This window comes from Poecilia reticulata, chromosome 11 (assembly GCF_904066995.2).
Source record: "Poecilia reticulata chromosome 11, P_reticulata-male-v2, whole genome shotgun sequence".
In the NCBI taxonomy this organism is placed as follows: Eukaryota; Metazoa; Chordata; class Actinopteri; order Cyprinodontiformes; family Poeciliidae; genus Poecilia; species Poecilia reticulata.
The window spans coordinates 29,802,882-29,818,889 of NC_088840.1; the positions used below are offsets into that span (position 1 = coordinate 29,802,882).

General features: G+C 46.7%; 2 protein-coding genes across 2 annotated transcripts; one reads left to right on the forward strand and one right to left on the reverse strand.

Annotated features, from left to right (window-relative positions):
- Positions 1–94: 94 nt before the first annotated feature.
- Positions 95–5,283, forward strand: LOC103473093 (XK-related protein 8-like). Its single transcript, XM_017307610.2, has 3 exons — positions 95–2,557; positions 2,759–2,955; positions 3,206–5,283. The coding sequence occupies exons 1-3, from the start codon at positions 2,136–2,138 to the stop codon at positions 4,105–4,107; spliced, it is 1,521 nt and encodes a 506-aa protein (XP_017163099.2). The 5' UTR covers positions 95–2,135; the 3' UTR covers positions 4,108–5,283.
- Positions 5,284–12,485: 7,202 nt separating this feature from the next.
- LOC103473094 (1-phosphatidylinositol phosphodiesterase-like) lies at positions 12,486–14,218 on the reverse strand (the record flags this gene model as incomplete). The annotated part of the gene is made up of 1 exon (XM_081612244.1): positions 12,486–14,218. A coding segment is annotated over exon 1 (705 nt), but the record flags the coding sequence as incomplete, so codon positions are not given.
- Positions 14,219–16,008: the final 1,790 nt, after the last annotated feature.

Below are 16,008 nucleotides of genomic sequence, written 5' to 3' on the forward strand. Positions count from 1 at the left end.
CTGGTGCTTCAGGTCCAAACAGGAGAGGAATTCAACCCGTCCAGGTTCTGCTGTCGGTTCATCCTGCAGCAACACTGAGGCTTTAGGAAAGGTTCTGATTAAAACCCAAAACTGGAGGCAAAATCTGGACCCGACAAGCACAGAACTGAAGTTAGTCTAGGAAATTCCTGGAGGAAAGGTAACAATTCCCACAGTCCCTGAACGCAGCAGCGGTCCTGAAGACATTTAGAGATTTCTACAAAAACTGAATATTTCTCATCAAAACAAATCAGAACGGTTCCTTGAGGTTCTACTGAGTCCAGCTGATGGTTCTGGTGGGACGGACGCCTGCGCTCCAGATGCGGCTGACATGGGCAGAACTCCCGGTTCTGATCCGGTTCTGATCCCTGCTGACCCAGAGATTCTGGAGGATTCGTCCATCCAGCTAGAGATTAAATATCTTAATCTGGTTTATGAAACTTCTGTGTCAATCGGATCCGATTCTGATCCGTTTCCAGATTTTCTCTCCAGTTTGGTTCTGATTTATTGAAAGTTTATATCTGAAGCTCAGTTAAAAACGTCATTAATGGGTCAAAGGTCACCAGGAGACGTGGTGATGTAGAGTTAATGCTGTCTGCTCTCCTAGTTTTACCAGCGAGAAAACGATGTTTCTTTCTTTTTAACGATTTATTGAAGCGTGACCTCTGACCTTTGCCTTCTCTAAAGCTGAAGGCAACAAGGCGTAGTATCAGCCAACACTGCAGACTAGCCTGATGCATGCTAACTGCAAGCTAACGGTTTCAGAAACGACTGAAATAAACTAATTTATCACACCACTGTTCCACAAAACAAAGGGATAATTATACATTTCCTCATTAACCGATACTCACGGACAAATGTTGTCCAAACCAGCAACGCATCAACGTTGATATCAGTTTAATTTAGGAGCTCTCCGGCTTCACGTTCCGCCATCTTGGATCCATCCGCATTCTCTGGTTTTTCCAGCTCAACCAAACAATGTCTCAAAACCACCACCAGAGGGAGTTCTAGCGCTGTTCAGTTGGAAAAGGCAGAATGCCGTTTCCCGATGACGTCACACAACAGTAGCTTTTAAGCTAACCAGACTTTAAAAATAGCGAGCACTAGGAACTGAACAATATATAAAACACAATACAGTCGTTAAAATAAATATCAAAGTTAAGACAAGTGAGCAGTAACATAAATACTTGATTGTGCTATAAAATGGAACTAAAATACATAAAACTGTCTGTTTTAGAGACAGTTTTTTCAGGTGATTACCTCATGTGGTGCTGGATGCCGTGCAGCTAAGAGGATTTTTGTTTTTCTATTTTTAGACAGTTATGATGTGCAGACATAGAAACGAGGTGTTTCCACACCTGGTATCATCGACTACGTTAATATCAGAAGAGTTGAGATGTTCATGCAGAGCAGAGAGAAGGAAGTTAAACCTTCTCCATCGATCATGACCTGAGATCTGGGAAACTAAATAGATGAACTTCAAGCGTTGCCAGAACCAAACCAGAGTTTTATAAAAACAGTTCAATGTGATGCTTCGGATCTTCTATCAGTCTGTTGTGGAGACTAATCTCTTCTGCAGCATCAGAACCACTGACTTCAACATGCTGATCAAAACAGGATTCTTCAGGAAATGAGGAATAATAGATAACTGTGAAAATGCTCTTCATTCTTCAGAGGCTTCCTAATACTCACCGTAACACTGACCTCTACAGGAGATGCTTCCTGCCCACAGCATCTACACAACTCTGAAGAAAGTTGGCTTAGTTTCCCTTTAGAGTAATTTTTTTTAGATTAGGAGGTTTTATCATGGTTTGCTCAAGTTCAGACACGACTGATTGAGCTGGATTCCACCGCTACTTAAGGAAAAATGGATCTCCTCCTCAGGTTTCCTCCCCACTTTGTGGGATTGGTTGGCTTAGCGGGTCGGTAGAGACGGGAAGCGACCAGAGCAGAACATTTGCTGCAGATGGTTCAGATACTCAGGTGAGCAGCAGAGTTGAACCTGTAGGCCTGGGAGGAGCCGCCCTCCAGTCTGACAGGTTGGACCAGGAGTGGGTGGAGTTTCTGCAGAAGCCTCACCTTTTACTGTCAGTTGTTCTGGCATTTCAGCTGCTGCAATGGCGGAGGCCAGGCCTTCTTTGTCTATCGAGGAGCTTTCAGATGACAGGCCTCCTTCCCATAGTGAGGAGAGTCCAGACCAAGACGAAAAGTCTTCCTCCCCTATTGGATGTAGTTTTATGAAGAGTTGCATGGGAAAGCCCAAGAGCATTTGGTCATTTTTCCTGGATCTTCTGGGTCTCCTACTGTTTGTTCTCGACGTCGTTTTGGACTTCAAGACTCTGGTGATGTTCGGCTTGAATAGGGAGTATGGGCACCTGGCTGTTCTGCTGGTTCTGCTCGTAGGCTCGGCCGTGCTCACACACACTTTCAGCTGGCTCTGGTACAAGGATGATGAGTTTGGCATGATGACCAACCTGGAGAGGATCCTGTATCCCAACCTTGGATTTCTGCACATCTTCCATTTAGGAATCTACACCAGGTGGGTCCAATGCAAGCAGGACTGGGTTCCTCAGTCTTTTAGTCAAAACCTGCTTTAAGTTGCCTTCATTGGTTTTAATTGTAATGTTTTTAGACAGAAACGTTTAAAGTTTCCTGGTCTGAGGACATTAAACGAGGCTTGCTCCTGTTCTGACCTAAACATCGGCATGTTCTTACCTCAGTGTCGCCGTTTCTGTTCCAGGCATGCAGCCGTTGCAACGGCTTCAATGGAAAACGTCCGCTTTCAGTCCGAGAAACTGAAGAAAATAATAAAGTACCGTAAACAGGATCAGAAAATTCTGGGGATCTTTGAGGCGTACTCGGAGAGCGCGCCTCAGGTCGTCCTCATGCTCAGCATCGCCCTGAGTGACGATGGCTGGACACCGACTGTCCTCACAGGTACGGATCCTCAGAGCTGGAGGTCCAGGAGCCGTTTCATTCATTTATTTTATTCTACTGAGCCATGTTTCAAAAGCAACATATGGCTTAATTTTCAGTAAATGTTATTACTTTTGTCAGTCTCCAGTGTTTTCAGTGACTATCAGACCTTCATGCTCTGATGCCAACAGATTCTTGACCGTTGGGTTCTTGGTGTCGTACCATCAGCTTCATCTCCTTTCTGAATGTTATCGTCTCTGTTTCTCCTCAGTGCGTAAGATCCTGGTCTCATTTGTGAGCATCATCTTCTCTGAGGCCAAGTACTACAAGTCAGTCATGTCCTGCCTCAGTGAGACCGACCGGTGCTGGTGCTGCTCTTGTACGACAGTGATGCGGTTTGCGCTCTTCTTCCTCTGGAAGCTGCTCCTGGTGTTGAGTCGCCTTGTTGCCCTCGCCCTCTTCGCCTCCGTGCAGCCCTGCTACATCTTCACCCACTTCGTCTGCTCCTGGCTGCTGCTGTTCTTTGTTGCCTCTTACATCGAGACGAAACAAGAAGACTCGGTCTTCAGGCAGTCTACCGTTGAGAAGTGGCTGTTCCGAGGCACTGTGGCCCTCATCTGGTACTTCAGCTGGTTCAGCGGCGTGGTGAAGAGGAGGACCAGCAAACTGATGCTGTTCTACCACCTCTACATGCTGGTGGACATCTGGGTCCTCTGTGGGTTGTGGTACTCGGGAATTGGCTCAAATCCGCTTCACTTAGAGATCTCATCTTTGAACGTTGCAATCTTTGCTGGAAGTGTGCCCGTTTTTTATTTAATTGGATTGTTTTGGAAGGGGATTTATTTTTATGGCCTCCATCCAGATGTGGAGGAAAAGAAGCTGGAAGAAGACAAGGAGGAGGAGGAGGAGAAGGATAAGATGCATCTCTTCACACATGTCCAGCCAGATAAGTGGACGTGTGTGAAGAAACAAGAACAACTCATCTCTACGAAAATCATCTTCTATCTCTTCTATTTGTTGCCTGGCTTTAGTAAATGTTTTAAAAACCCTGAACCTGATCCCAGCGAACCGCCTCGCAGCAACAGGAGGATGGAGGAACTGGCCAAGAGTTTCTACATAAAACAAGCTGACGAAGGCTTTGAGGATTCTCAGCAGGTTTTCTACTGCAGGTGACTGACGAAAGGAAAGTTCATCTCTGACTCAAGATGCAACTATAGTGATGACCTCTGACCTCTGACCCTCCAGAGCCACATGAAGCCGGTTCCACAGTGGACCTTCCAGCAGCTGCAGAACATTTCAGGCCCAGAGGACGAAAGTCTGAGACCAGAGAAACTTTGATTCCTGCAGCAGGTCAGAGAGACGAAGCAGAAGCTGCAGCTGGAGAAACACCGAGTTCATTTAAATCCAGACTAAATCCAGCTGGTTGGAGCTGCTTTTGAAACGGAATAAATGAAACATTTAACAACGCCTCTTGACTAAGGGTGGGTTCACACTGCAGCCAGAAGTGACTCAATTCCGATTTTTTTGACGTAATGCGACCTGTATCTGATCTTTTCATGGCAGTGTGAACAGCTCAGGTCGGATTCTTTTAGAATGTGACCCATAACCGATACGTATCCCATTCAAATGCGACCTTAAGTTCAGGTCGCATTCATCTGAACTGAACGTCACTGATTCTCAACAAATCTCATTATCCTGCGTCCTGATACACGCAAGCGGGAAGAAAAACAACTATGACGGACTATATGAGGATTAAGTTGTTAATTTGCTGCTCCGGCCGGATAAAAACTTCAAATATATGAGCTAAGCTCCACCGTTAGCCTCCATGTTTACTTCCGCAAACACTGAGCTCTTCTTCTTCTTCCTATGGCGGTTGGCAGAATACAGAGAACTCTGACGCTATTGCGCCCTCTACTGCGCATGCGGGACACTTTCAGGTCGTTTACACTGCAGAACACATACAGGTCGCATTTACTGGCAGTGTGAACGGCCCTGGCAAAAAAATCGGAATTGAGTCACTTCAGGCTGCGGTGTGAACGCAGCCTAAATGTAACTGTGTTTTATGACTTTGTATTTTGATGATGTAAAGCAGTGGTCCCCAAAGTGGGTCCTGGTTCCCCGGCATCCTGCATGTTTTAGTTTTCTCCCTGGTGGCAGTAACAACCTTTTCAGCAGGTCAATGTTCTCCTTAGGTCTCTAACGAGCCTCATTTGATCCAGATGCATTAAACCAGGGAGAGACTAAAACATGCAGGATGCCGGGGAACCAGGACCCACTTTGGGGACCAAAGCATTTTGAACTGCCTTGTTGCTGAAATGTGCCATACAAATAAAATTTGATTTGATTGATTGATATTGTTTTAATCTCTGAGAAATCTTGAACATCTTTTCCTAAAGTCTTCAGACCGGTCCGACCTGAACTGTGTTCATCCATCCGTCTGCAGCATTTTCTCTCTCATCAACATTTACAAACTGTAATCAACCTCTTTGTAACCAACCTTTATTATTTATATAATTTTATTTCCAATAATAAAATTGATTATTATTATTACCACTCGGCTGGATAACTGTAATTCCCTCCATAATGGAGTCAGGGATTCATACATCTGAAAGCTGCTGCACGTCTCCAAACATGTTCGACTTTCCTCTGGATGTCAGACAGAAATGCCTTCAGAAAGGATCCATGATTAGTTGCAGCAAACTTTAATTCATAAATATTTATTAGATAAAAAACTACAGTAAAAATAGTGGCTGCTGAGTAGTTTTAAAAAAAAATAAATTTAAACAAAATATTGTCACAACTGTGGCCATATTGTTTAAGCTGCAGTGCATTCTGGGTAAATGACACATGCGCTGTCTGATTGAGCACGTCACAACCAAATACGGTAAGGTAAATGGTAACGTCATTAAGCCTTTGCCATTTGAACCGGAGCTCGTTGAAATCAATGGGAATGTAGAAATCACAATGAAGATGAAGAGGAGCAAACGGAGGAAGAGGACAGAGCTAGCTGTGCGGCTGCTAGCTTCATAAATGGAACAATGAATGACACCTACCTCTGGTCGGACTGTGTGATCCGGTAAGTGGTTCTGTGGCTCTGTGTCTGGTCTGGTGTCAGGTTTAGGTTCTTTGGATACGTTTTTGGCAGGCATTTGGTTTTAGCTTGTGATGGTAACCACCAATTAGCTCCTTCATCAATCTGCTCCTACAAATGACTCAAAGTCTTCTGGAGAGAAATGTTGAGAGCACAGCTGTGGGTCCTTCAGAAGCTGTGCTCTTCCAACTGCTCTATCTCATTGCACTCTTTCTTTCATGTGGGACGCGATGCAGACTCGACTCACTATTTCTGTTTGTTTTGCTGTTGTTTTTAAATTCCCGCCAACAGTGACCAGTGTGGCACTGTCTAAATTTACATCGGTCAAACATGACATAATAAAAAAATGACTGTTAAAGGTAGCCCACTCTGTCCAGAGGGTCCCTGACTGCGTCATTAACCCACCATGCTAATGACAAAATGGCAACACTCACAGGTGAAAAATGTAACAAAAGATGCACATTTTTTTTCAAGTAATCATAAGTTTTTAAAGTTTTTATCACAAACAGTAACAGTTAATGAGAAAATTACATGTGTGTTGAAAAGCTGTACCTGTTGTAATGACTGCGGCCACTAGGTGGCGCGCCCGTTGCTTAAGTAATTTCATGTTTTTGGGTCCAAACTACTAAAAATATTTGAGTAATCATAAGTTTACTCAAGTTTACTAAAGAAACATTTAATTCTTAAACATAATCAGCAGTTAGGTCAGATATTTTCATTACTACTGTCTTATGTTTAAACTGGATTTTTACATCTTTTCAGAACATTTTTCAGTACAAAGTTTTGCTAAACAATCGGTTTTAAGTTAATTTGGGTAATTTTGTTCTGACAAACGTAAAGCAGCTGTTTATTATTTATAAATATGAACTGCATTAAATGTTATGTTAAAAGCCTTTGGGAACCATGACTTTTGAGAATGTGACAAATGTTAATTTTGTCCAGTTTTAATTAATTTATTCTGGAAATAATCCCAAATTATCACATTTTTCTCTGTAATGATCTGAGCCTTTTAGTTTTGTCTCCCAGAAACCTGACAGTGGCGATTTTTCTGTTTGAGTTATTAAAATATTTCCAGTTTAAAATATGATTAGTGATAAGCGTTAATCAAATGATAAATCTCCAGATTAGGACTTTGAGATTAAAATAATCCTAATTTGATTCAGATCATCTTATTAAATGAAAACAACACAGATTTTAGTCTTTTATTAATTCTCATTCTGCGGATCAAAGGTGGCGGCTCTGATGCTGACAGGACGCTTCAGCGCCCCCGGTGGCAGTTCCGCACTCTCCATGGTGGTTCCTGTTTGTGTTTTATTTTGAAAGGTATTCCAGGAAGAACCACCGGGTGGGGGCCCAGAACTCCAGGTCTGGGTCCTGATCTGGGAACTCCTGGTTCTGGTTCTGTTGGTTCTCCTGGTTCTGGTTCTGTTGGTTCTCCTGGTTCTGTTGGTTCTCCAGGTTCTCCTGGTTCTGTTGGTTCTCCAGGTTCTCCAGGTTCTGTTGGTTCTCCAGGTTCTCCAGGTTCAGTTGGTTCTCCAGGTTCTGTTGGTTCTCCAGGTTCTGTTTGTTCTCCAGGTTCTGTTGGTTCTCCAGGTTCTGTTGGTTCTCCAGGTTCTGTTGGTTCTGTTGGTTCTCCAGGTTCTGTTGGTTCTCCAGGTTCTGTTGGTTCTCCAGGTTCTGTTGGTTCTGTTGGTTCTCCAGGTTCTGTTGGTTCTCCAGGTTCTGTTGGTTCTCCAGGTTCTCCAGGTTCTGTTGGTTCTCCAGGTTCTGTTGGTTCTCCAGGTTCTGTTGGTTCTGTTGGTTCTCCAGGTTCTGTTGGTTCTGTTGGTTCTCCAGGTTCTGTTGGTTCTCCAGGTTCTGTTGGTTCTGTTGGTTCTGTTGGTTCTGTTGGTTCTCCAGGTTCTGTTGGTTCTCCAGGTTCTGTTGGTTCTGTTGGTTCTCCAGGTTCTGTTGGTTCTCCAGGTTCTGTTGGTTCTCCAGGTTCTGTTGGTTCTGTTGGTTCTGTTGGTTCTCCAGGTTCTGTTGGTTCTCCAGGTTCTGTTGGTTCTGTTGGTTCTCCAGGTTCTGTTGGTTCTCCAGGTTCTGTTGGTTCTCCAGGTTCTGTTGGTTCTCCAGGTTCTCCAGGTTCTGTTGGTTCTCCAGGTTCTGTTGGTTCTCCTGGTTCTGTTGGTTCTGTTGGTTCTCCTGGTTCTGTTGGTTCTCCAGGTTCTGTTGGTTCTCCTGGTTCTGTTGGTTCTGTTGGTTCTCCTGGTTCTGTTGGTTCTCCAGGTTCTGTTGGTTCTCCTGGTTCTGTTGGTTCTGTTGGTTCTCCTGGTTCTGTTGGTTCTCCAGGTTCTGTTGGTTCTCCTGGTTCTGTTGGTTCTCCTGGTTCTGTTGGTTCTCCAGGTTCTCCAGGTTCTGTTGGTTCTCCAGGTTCTGTTGGTTCTCCTGGTTCTGTTGGTTCTCCTGGTTCTGTTGGTTCTCCAGGTTCTGTTGGTTCTCCAGGTTCTGTTGGTTCTCCAGGTTCTGTTGGTTCTCCAGGTTCTCCAGGTTCTGTTGGTTCTCCAGGTTCTGTTGGTTCTCCAGGTTCTGTTGGTTCTCCAGGTTCTGTTGGTTCTCCAGGTTCTGTTGGTTCTGTTGGTTCTCCAGGTTCTGTTGGTTCTCCAGGTTCTGTTGGTTCTGTTGGTTCTCCAGGTTCTCCAGGTTCTGTTGGTTCTGTTGGTTCTCCTGGTTCTGTTGGTTCTCCAGGTTCTGTTGGTTCTCCAGGTTCTGTTGGTTCTGTTGGTTCTGTTGGTTCTCCAGGTTCTCCAGGTTCTCCAGGTTCTCCAGGTTCTGTTGGTTCTCCAGGTTCTGTTGGTTCTGTTGGTTCTCCAGGTTCTGTTGGTTCTCCAGGTTCTGTTGGTTCTGTTGGTTCTCCAGGTTCTGTTGGTTCTCCAGGTTCTGTTGGTTCTCCTGGTTCTGTTGGTTCTGTTGGTTCTCCAGGTTCTCCAGGTTCTCCAGGTTCTGTTGGTTCTCCAGGTTCTGTTGGTTCTCCAGGTTCTGTTGGTTCTCCAGGTTCTGTTGGTTCTGTTGGTTCTCCAGGTTCTGTTGGTTCTCCAGGTTCTGTTGGTTCTGTTGGTTCTCCAGGTTCTGTTGGTTCTGTTGGTTCTCCAGGTTCTGTTGGTTCTCCAGGTTCTGTTGGTTCTCCAGGTTCTGTTGGTTCTCCAGGTTCTGTTGGTTCTGTTGGTTCTCCAGGTTCTGTTGGTTCTGTTGGTTCTCCAGGTTCTCCAGGTTCTGTTGGTTCTGTTGGTTCTCCAGGTTCTGTTGGTTCTCCAGGTTCTGTTGGTTCTCCAGGTTCTGTTGGTTCTCCAGGTTCTGTTGGTTCTGTTGGTTCTGTTGGTTCTCCAGGTTCTCCAGGTTCTCCAGGTTCTCCAGGTTCTGTTGGTTCTCCAGGTTCTGTTGGTTCTGTTGGTTCTCCAGGTTCTGTTGGTTCTCCAGGTTCTGTTGGTTCTGTTGGTTCTCCAGGTTCTGTTGGTTCTCCAGGTTCTGTTGGTTCTCCTGGTTCTGTTGGTTCTGTTGGTTCTCCAGGTTCTCCAGGTTCTCCAGGTTCTGTTGGTTCTCCAGGTTCTGTTGGTTCTCCAGGTTCTGTTGGTTCTCCAGGTTCTGTTGGTTCTGTTGGTTCTCCAGGTTCTGTTGGTTCTCCAGGTTCTGTTGGTTCTGTTGGTTCTCCAGGTTCTGTTGGTTCTGTTGGTTCTCCAGGTTCTGTTGGTTCTCCAGGTTCTGTTGGTTCTCCAGGTTCTGTTGGTTCTCCAGGTTCTGTTGGTTCTCCAGGTTCTGTTGGTTCTGTTGGTTCTGTTGGTTCTGTTGGTTCTCCAGGTTCTGTTGGTTCTCCAGGTTCTGTTGGTTCTCCAGGTTCTGTTGGTTCTCCAGGTTCTGTTGGTTCTGTTGGTTCTCCAGGTTCTGTTGGTTCTCCAGGTTCTGTTGGTTCTGTTGGTTCTCCAGGTTCTGTTGGTTCTCCAGGTTCTGTTGGTTCTCCAGGTTCTGTTGGTTCTCCAGGTTCTCCAGGTTCTGTTGGTTCTCCAGGTTCTGTTGGTTCTCCTGGTTCTGTTGGTTCTGTTGGTTCTCCTGGTTCTGTTGGTTCTCCAGGTTCTGTTGGTTCTCCTGGTTCTGTTGGTTCTCCAGGTTCTGTTGGTTCTCCTGGTTCTGTTGGTTCTGTTGGTTCTCCTGGTTCTGTTGGTTCTCCAGGTTCTGTTGGTTCTCCTGGTTCTGTTGGTTCTGTTGGTTCTGTTGGTTCTCCAGGTTCTGTTGGTTCTCCAGGTTCTGTTGGTTCTGTTGGTTCTCCAGGTTCTGTTGGTTCTCCAGGTTCTCCAGGTTCTGTTGGTTCTCCTGGTTCTGTTGGTTCTGTTGGTTCTCCAGGTTCTCCAGGTTCTGTTGGTTCTCCAGGTTCTGTTGGTTCTCCAGGTTCTGTTGGTTCTCCAGGTTCTGTTGGTTCTGTTGGTTCTCCAGGTTCTGTTGGTTCTCCAGGTTCTGTTGGTTCTCCAGGTTCTGTTGGTTCTGTTGGTTCTCCAGGTTCTGTTGGTTCTGTTGGTTCTCCAGGTTCTGTTGGTTCTCCAGGTTCTGTTGGTTCTCCAGGTTCTGTTGGTTCTCCAGGTTCTGTTGGTTCTCCTGGTTCTGTTGGTTCTCCAGGTTCTGTTGGTTCTCCAGGTTCTGTTGGTTCTCCTGGTTCTGTTGGTTCTGTTGGTTCTCCTGGTTCTGTTGGTTCTCCAGGTTCTGTTGGTTCTCCAGGTTCTGTTGGTTCTCCAGGTTCTGTTGGTTCTCCAGGTTCTGTTGGTTCTGTTGGTTCTCCTGGTTCTGTTGGTTCTCCAGGTTCTGTTGGTTCTCCAGGTTCTGTTGGTTCTCCAGGTTCTGTTGGTTCTGTTGGTTCTCCTGGTTCTGTTGGTTCTCCAGGTTCTGTTGGTTCTGTTGGTTCTCCAGGTTCTGTTGGTTCTCCAGGTTCTGTTGGTTCTGTTGGTTCTCCAGGTTCTGTTGGTTCTCCAGGTTCTGTTGGTTCTGTTGGTTCTCCAGGTTCTGTTGGTTCTCCAGGTTCTCCAGGTTCTGTTGGTTCTCCAGGTTCTGTTGGTTCTCCAGGTTCTGTTGGTTCTGTTGGTTCTCCAGGTTCTGTTGGTTCTCCAGGTTCTGTTGGTTCTCCAGGTTCTGTTGGTTCTCCAGGTTCTGTTGGTTCTGTTGGTTCTCCTGGTTCTGTTGGTTCTCCAGGTTCTGTTGGTTCTCCAGGTTCTGTTGGTTCTGTTGGTTCTCCTGGTTCTGTTGGTTCTCCAGGTTCTGTTGGTTCTCCTGGTTCTGTTGGTTCTCCAGGTTCTGTTGGTTCTCCAGGTTCTGTTGGTTCTCCAGGTTCTGTTGGTTCTGTTGGTTCTCCAGGTTCTGTTGGTTCTCCAGGTTCTCCAGATTCTGTTGGTTCTCCTGGTTCTGTTGGTTCTCCAGGTTCTGTTGGTTCTGTTGGTTCTCCAGGTTCTGTTGGTTCTCCAGGTTCTCCTGGTTCTGTTGGTTCTCCTGGTTCTGTTGGTTCTCCAGGTTCTGTTGGTTCTCCAGGTTCTGTTGGTTCTCCAGGTTCTGTTGGTTCTCCAGGTTCTCCAGGTTCTGTTGGTTCTCCAGGTTCTGTTGGTTCTGTTGGTTCTCCAGGTTCTGTTGGTTCTCCTGGTTCTGTTGGTTCTCCAGGTTCTCCAGGTTCTGTTGGTTCTGTTGGTTCTCCTGGTTCTGTTGGTTCTCCAGGTTCTGTTGGTTCTGTTGGTTCTCCTGGTTCTGTTGGTTCTCCAGGTTCTGTTGGTTCTCCAGGTTCTCCAGGTTCTGTTGGTTCTCCAGGTTCTGTTGGTTCTGTTGGTTCTCCAGGTTCTCCAGGTTCTCCAGGTTCTGTTGGTTCTGTTGGTTCTGTTGGTTCTCCTGGTTCTGTTGGTTCTGTTGGTTCTCCAGGTTCTGTTGGTTCTCCAGGTTCTGTTGGTTCTCCAGGTTCTGTTGGTTCTCCAGGTTCTCCTGGTTCTGCAGGTTCTGTTGGTTCTGTTGGTTCTGTTGGTTCTCCTGGTTCTGTTGGTTCTGTTGGTTCTCCAGGTTCTGTTGGTTCTCCAGGTTCTGTTGGTTCTCCTGGTTCTGTTGGTTCTCCAGGTTCTGTTGGTTCTCCAGGTTCTCCAGGTTCTGTTGGTTCTGTTGGTTCTCCAGGTTCTGTTGGTTCTCCAGGTTCTGTTGGTTCTGTTGGTTCTGTTGGTTCTCCAGGTTCTGTTGGTTCTGTTGGTTCTGTTGGTTCTCCAGGTTCTGTTGGTTCTCCAGGTTCTCCAGGTTCTGTTGGTTCTCCAGGTTCTGTTGGTTCTCCAGGTTCTGTTGGTTCTCCAGGTTCTGTTGGTTCTCCAGGTTCTCCTGGTTCTGTTCGTTGTGCTGGTCCCGGTACCTCCGGACCTCCCTTCCGGCCCGCGTTCGGCCCGCAGTCGCAGGTTCCCAGCTGGATGATGTTGTGGATCAGCTCGGCGCTGGGGAAGTCCATGCTGATGACGCCCAGGCAGCCGGCGCCGCCCCTACGGCGGCGGACCAGGTCGCTGATCTGGCGGTTGACGGATCGGGCCAGCGCCTTGGGCCTCTGCAGCGCGGCGCCGGCCGTTTGGGTCAGCAGGATGTAATGGCCGCAGAGATGCCACCGGATGTGTCTGAGTTTTTCCTCTACGTGTTTCAGCTGGTTGGACTCAAAGAGGTAGGAACGGTGGTTCTCCGTTCCCAAGGGGAACTTCCTGTTCTGCAGAAAGACAATCTTCCCTCGGACCTGGCCCAGTTCTGGTACCGACACCTTCCTCCAGATTCTGCCCTCAAACCTCTGCAGCTGCTGCTCCACCATCCTCGCCGCTCGGTCTTGGTATAGGCCGTGTAGCGTCACCTTCATCAGCACCGCCTCGCCCCCGTTCTCGTCCAGGAACGCCAGAACCTTCTCTACCACCGCGGTAAAGGTGACGCCCTGGGTGAAGAGCCAGTTGGCGTCTCGGATGCCCACCTCCTTGTTGGTGGGAAACCAGATCCCAGCGTGGATGTCCAGATAGCGGATCCCGACGTTCAGCTGCTTTTCCAGAGTCCATACCTGAGTCACAGCCAGCGGCCCTCCGCTCAGCGTCAGGCTCTCATGGGTTCCAGGAACCGCGATGGCGGAGACCAGAGTCGCATCAGGGATGGACGCCATCCACTTCCTGTTGAGGAGACCAGAGTCCAACTCCGACTTGTCGTTGAAACCCACCGATGTGCAAACACAGGAGGGCAATCTGGAGGAGGGAACGGTCGGAAGGTGGTTACTGCCACAAGTCAACAGCTTACATTTTCCATGTGAGAGCAGGACTGCACCCACATCTGAATTTAGTCAGAACTAAGATCTGAAGGAGAACAGAGAATATTTGAAAGAGAGAAATTTTGAGTGCAAAGATATAAAATCCTACACTCAAACTGAACATATGAACTATGATGCACCGATCAGGTTTTCTGCTGCCGATACCGATCACCTATCTGGCCGTTAGGTGTAAATGCTACTATGTGATCTTCCACAGTGGAAAAATGATCTGGCAATAAATTCACACAGTTTAGACATAAAACATGCAAAATACTTGCAGGCACAAAACAGAAGCTCCTCAGTCAAAAGGACAACTGAAAAACCTGCAGTCAGTAAAACGATATTTAACTCAAAGGCTCTCAACAGCCGAATTATACAGAAATCAAATCAATCTCATAACGCTGCTTACATCAAATAATGTCATGTAGAAACGGAAACATTAATTCAATGTCAAACATCAAAATAAACAATCCTAAGTTACTAAATCAAAACTTTCTGAGAACATGGCTGTTCTGTTCTGATTGGTTGGTTCTGACCGAGCTGAGTAGTTCTGCAGAACCCAGGAGGAGGCAGAAGAGATCGATTATTTTTTCAGAGATTATCCGTCTTATGTTAGTGAAAGTTTTAATACATATACAAAATATTTTGTCTGTTTAACTTGCTGCAGCTTTAAACATGTTCGGTGTGAGAGTCGCCACCAGGGGGAGCAAAGCGGCGCTCCGGCTGTGAAACATTACCGCCTGTAGCGTAGCAGCGGCTCAACGAGAGCAGAACCAGCGTCTTACACCTCCAGCTGGAAGACTGACATTGTTTTTCAGTTTTCTGACCGTCATGCTAATCCGGGTGAGTGTTTGTAGCTGCTAGCTTAGGTTCTGCTGCATAATGTGAAGGAAGAGCTGCACATGCGGGCAGCGAAGTGAGACACAGGTGATCGGCAACAAGAGGCCGTGATCGGCAATCACCGTAAATCGGCCAATTTTGATTGGTGGCTGATCGATCGGCACACCTCTAATATAAACTCTTGACTTTTGGCAGTAAATGTCCGCTGTAGCTGCTGAGTTCTCATTCAAAGATTCTCTGCTTTCCGTCAAATCTTAGTTTTCACACTCAGCTTTGTTTCTTGCAGACGTTTCTCCTCATGCACAAACTTTCACAAACCTCTTGGTTGGTTTTCAATTCTTTTTACTATCTCTCAAATCTAGGACAATTGTCACCTAGCAACTGTGCTAGGGACATAAAATACTGCTTTCAATTTCAGAATGTAAGCTCATGACTTTTGGCAGTAAAATTCCCCCGTAGCTGCTGAGACCTGCTGCACCTGGAAGGTAAAACGAAGATGAAGACTTACAGGCAGAAGAGCCAGAGGTAGAGCCGGATCTCCATGCTGGTTTCTAGACAGGCTTTGTCCTGGTTCGTCCTCTCGATGTCCTCACATTGTGTTGGCAGCCGTCTCTAGTGACCCAACTGTCTCACAAAGGTAATTGTCTGCTGAGCCGAGAGATAAACAGACATTTGCATGTTTTACTCTAATCTGGTCTTCTAAGCGTGGAGGACAGAGATGGACGTCCTAAAGGGACGGCTCCGTTTGAATAGTAAAATGTGTCTCAGCGGCCGGGGGGAGGAGACAGTTGGACTCAGATCTGACTCTAGTATACCTTGGTCTACAGAAGACACCCTGGTCAGGGGACACCCTGGTCAGTGGACACCCTGGTCAGAGGACACCCTGGTCAGGGGACACCCTGTTCAGTGGACACCCTGGTCAGAGGACACCCTGGTCAGAGGACACCCTGGTCAGTGGACACCCTGGTCAGAGGACACCCTGGTCAGGGGACACCCTGGTCAGTGGACACCCTGGTCAGAGGACACCCTGGTCAGAGGACACCCTGTTCAGTGGACACCCTGGTCAGAGGACATCCTGGTCAGAGGACACCCTGTTCAGTGGACACCCTGGTCAGGGGACATTCTGGTCAGAGGACATTCTGGTCAGAGGACACCCTGGTCCACTCAGTGACTAAAAGTCTTCCAAACCCATTGTCATTGGATGTTTCTGCTGGTCTGTTGTTAGATTTCCTCCATCCTGGTCCAACATGTCCAGAGGACATTGTCCCAGGAGTCTCGTCCTCCATCAGATGCAGCTCTGCTAAACGTTGATGAACGGCCATCTTGTTTTTGGAGAGAAGAGGCTTTCTTCTTCAAGCTCAGATTTAGCATCAGTAGCAAAACTTGTCATGTTTTGGTTTCAGGTCAAGCAGAGACGCTAACGAGAGACGATTCCTTTGGGACGGTTCAAGTCTCCTTTAAAGTTACTCCTGCGTTTTACCCGCACTTCATTGACTTTCTTCACTTTGACATTCAGAGCACTGGGCAGAAATCACGTCGCGTCGACGCCCAGCGCCGTGGCGAAGCTTTGTTTTAATTAAACAGTCGGATTCCTTAAGATGAGCAGGAACACGAATAGGAGCAAAAACTGAATATCAGATATGATGTAGACGGAAATCTGGGGAACAAATACATATGAGCTCTGATGCTTAGACCTGATCAACAGTCCAAGAAAGTTTGAGGAGGTCAAAGGTCAAACTTTAGGTGTTTATGGGAACCATCAAACCATTCTTATGTTATAAAGTAAAGCACATTTTAATTTAATTTTTTTATTTTTGGTCCCAGTTTGGCCCCAGTT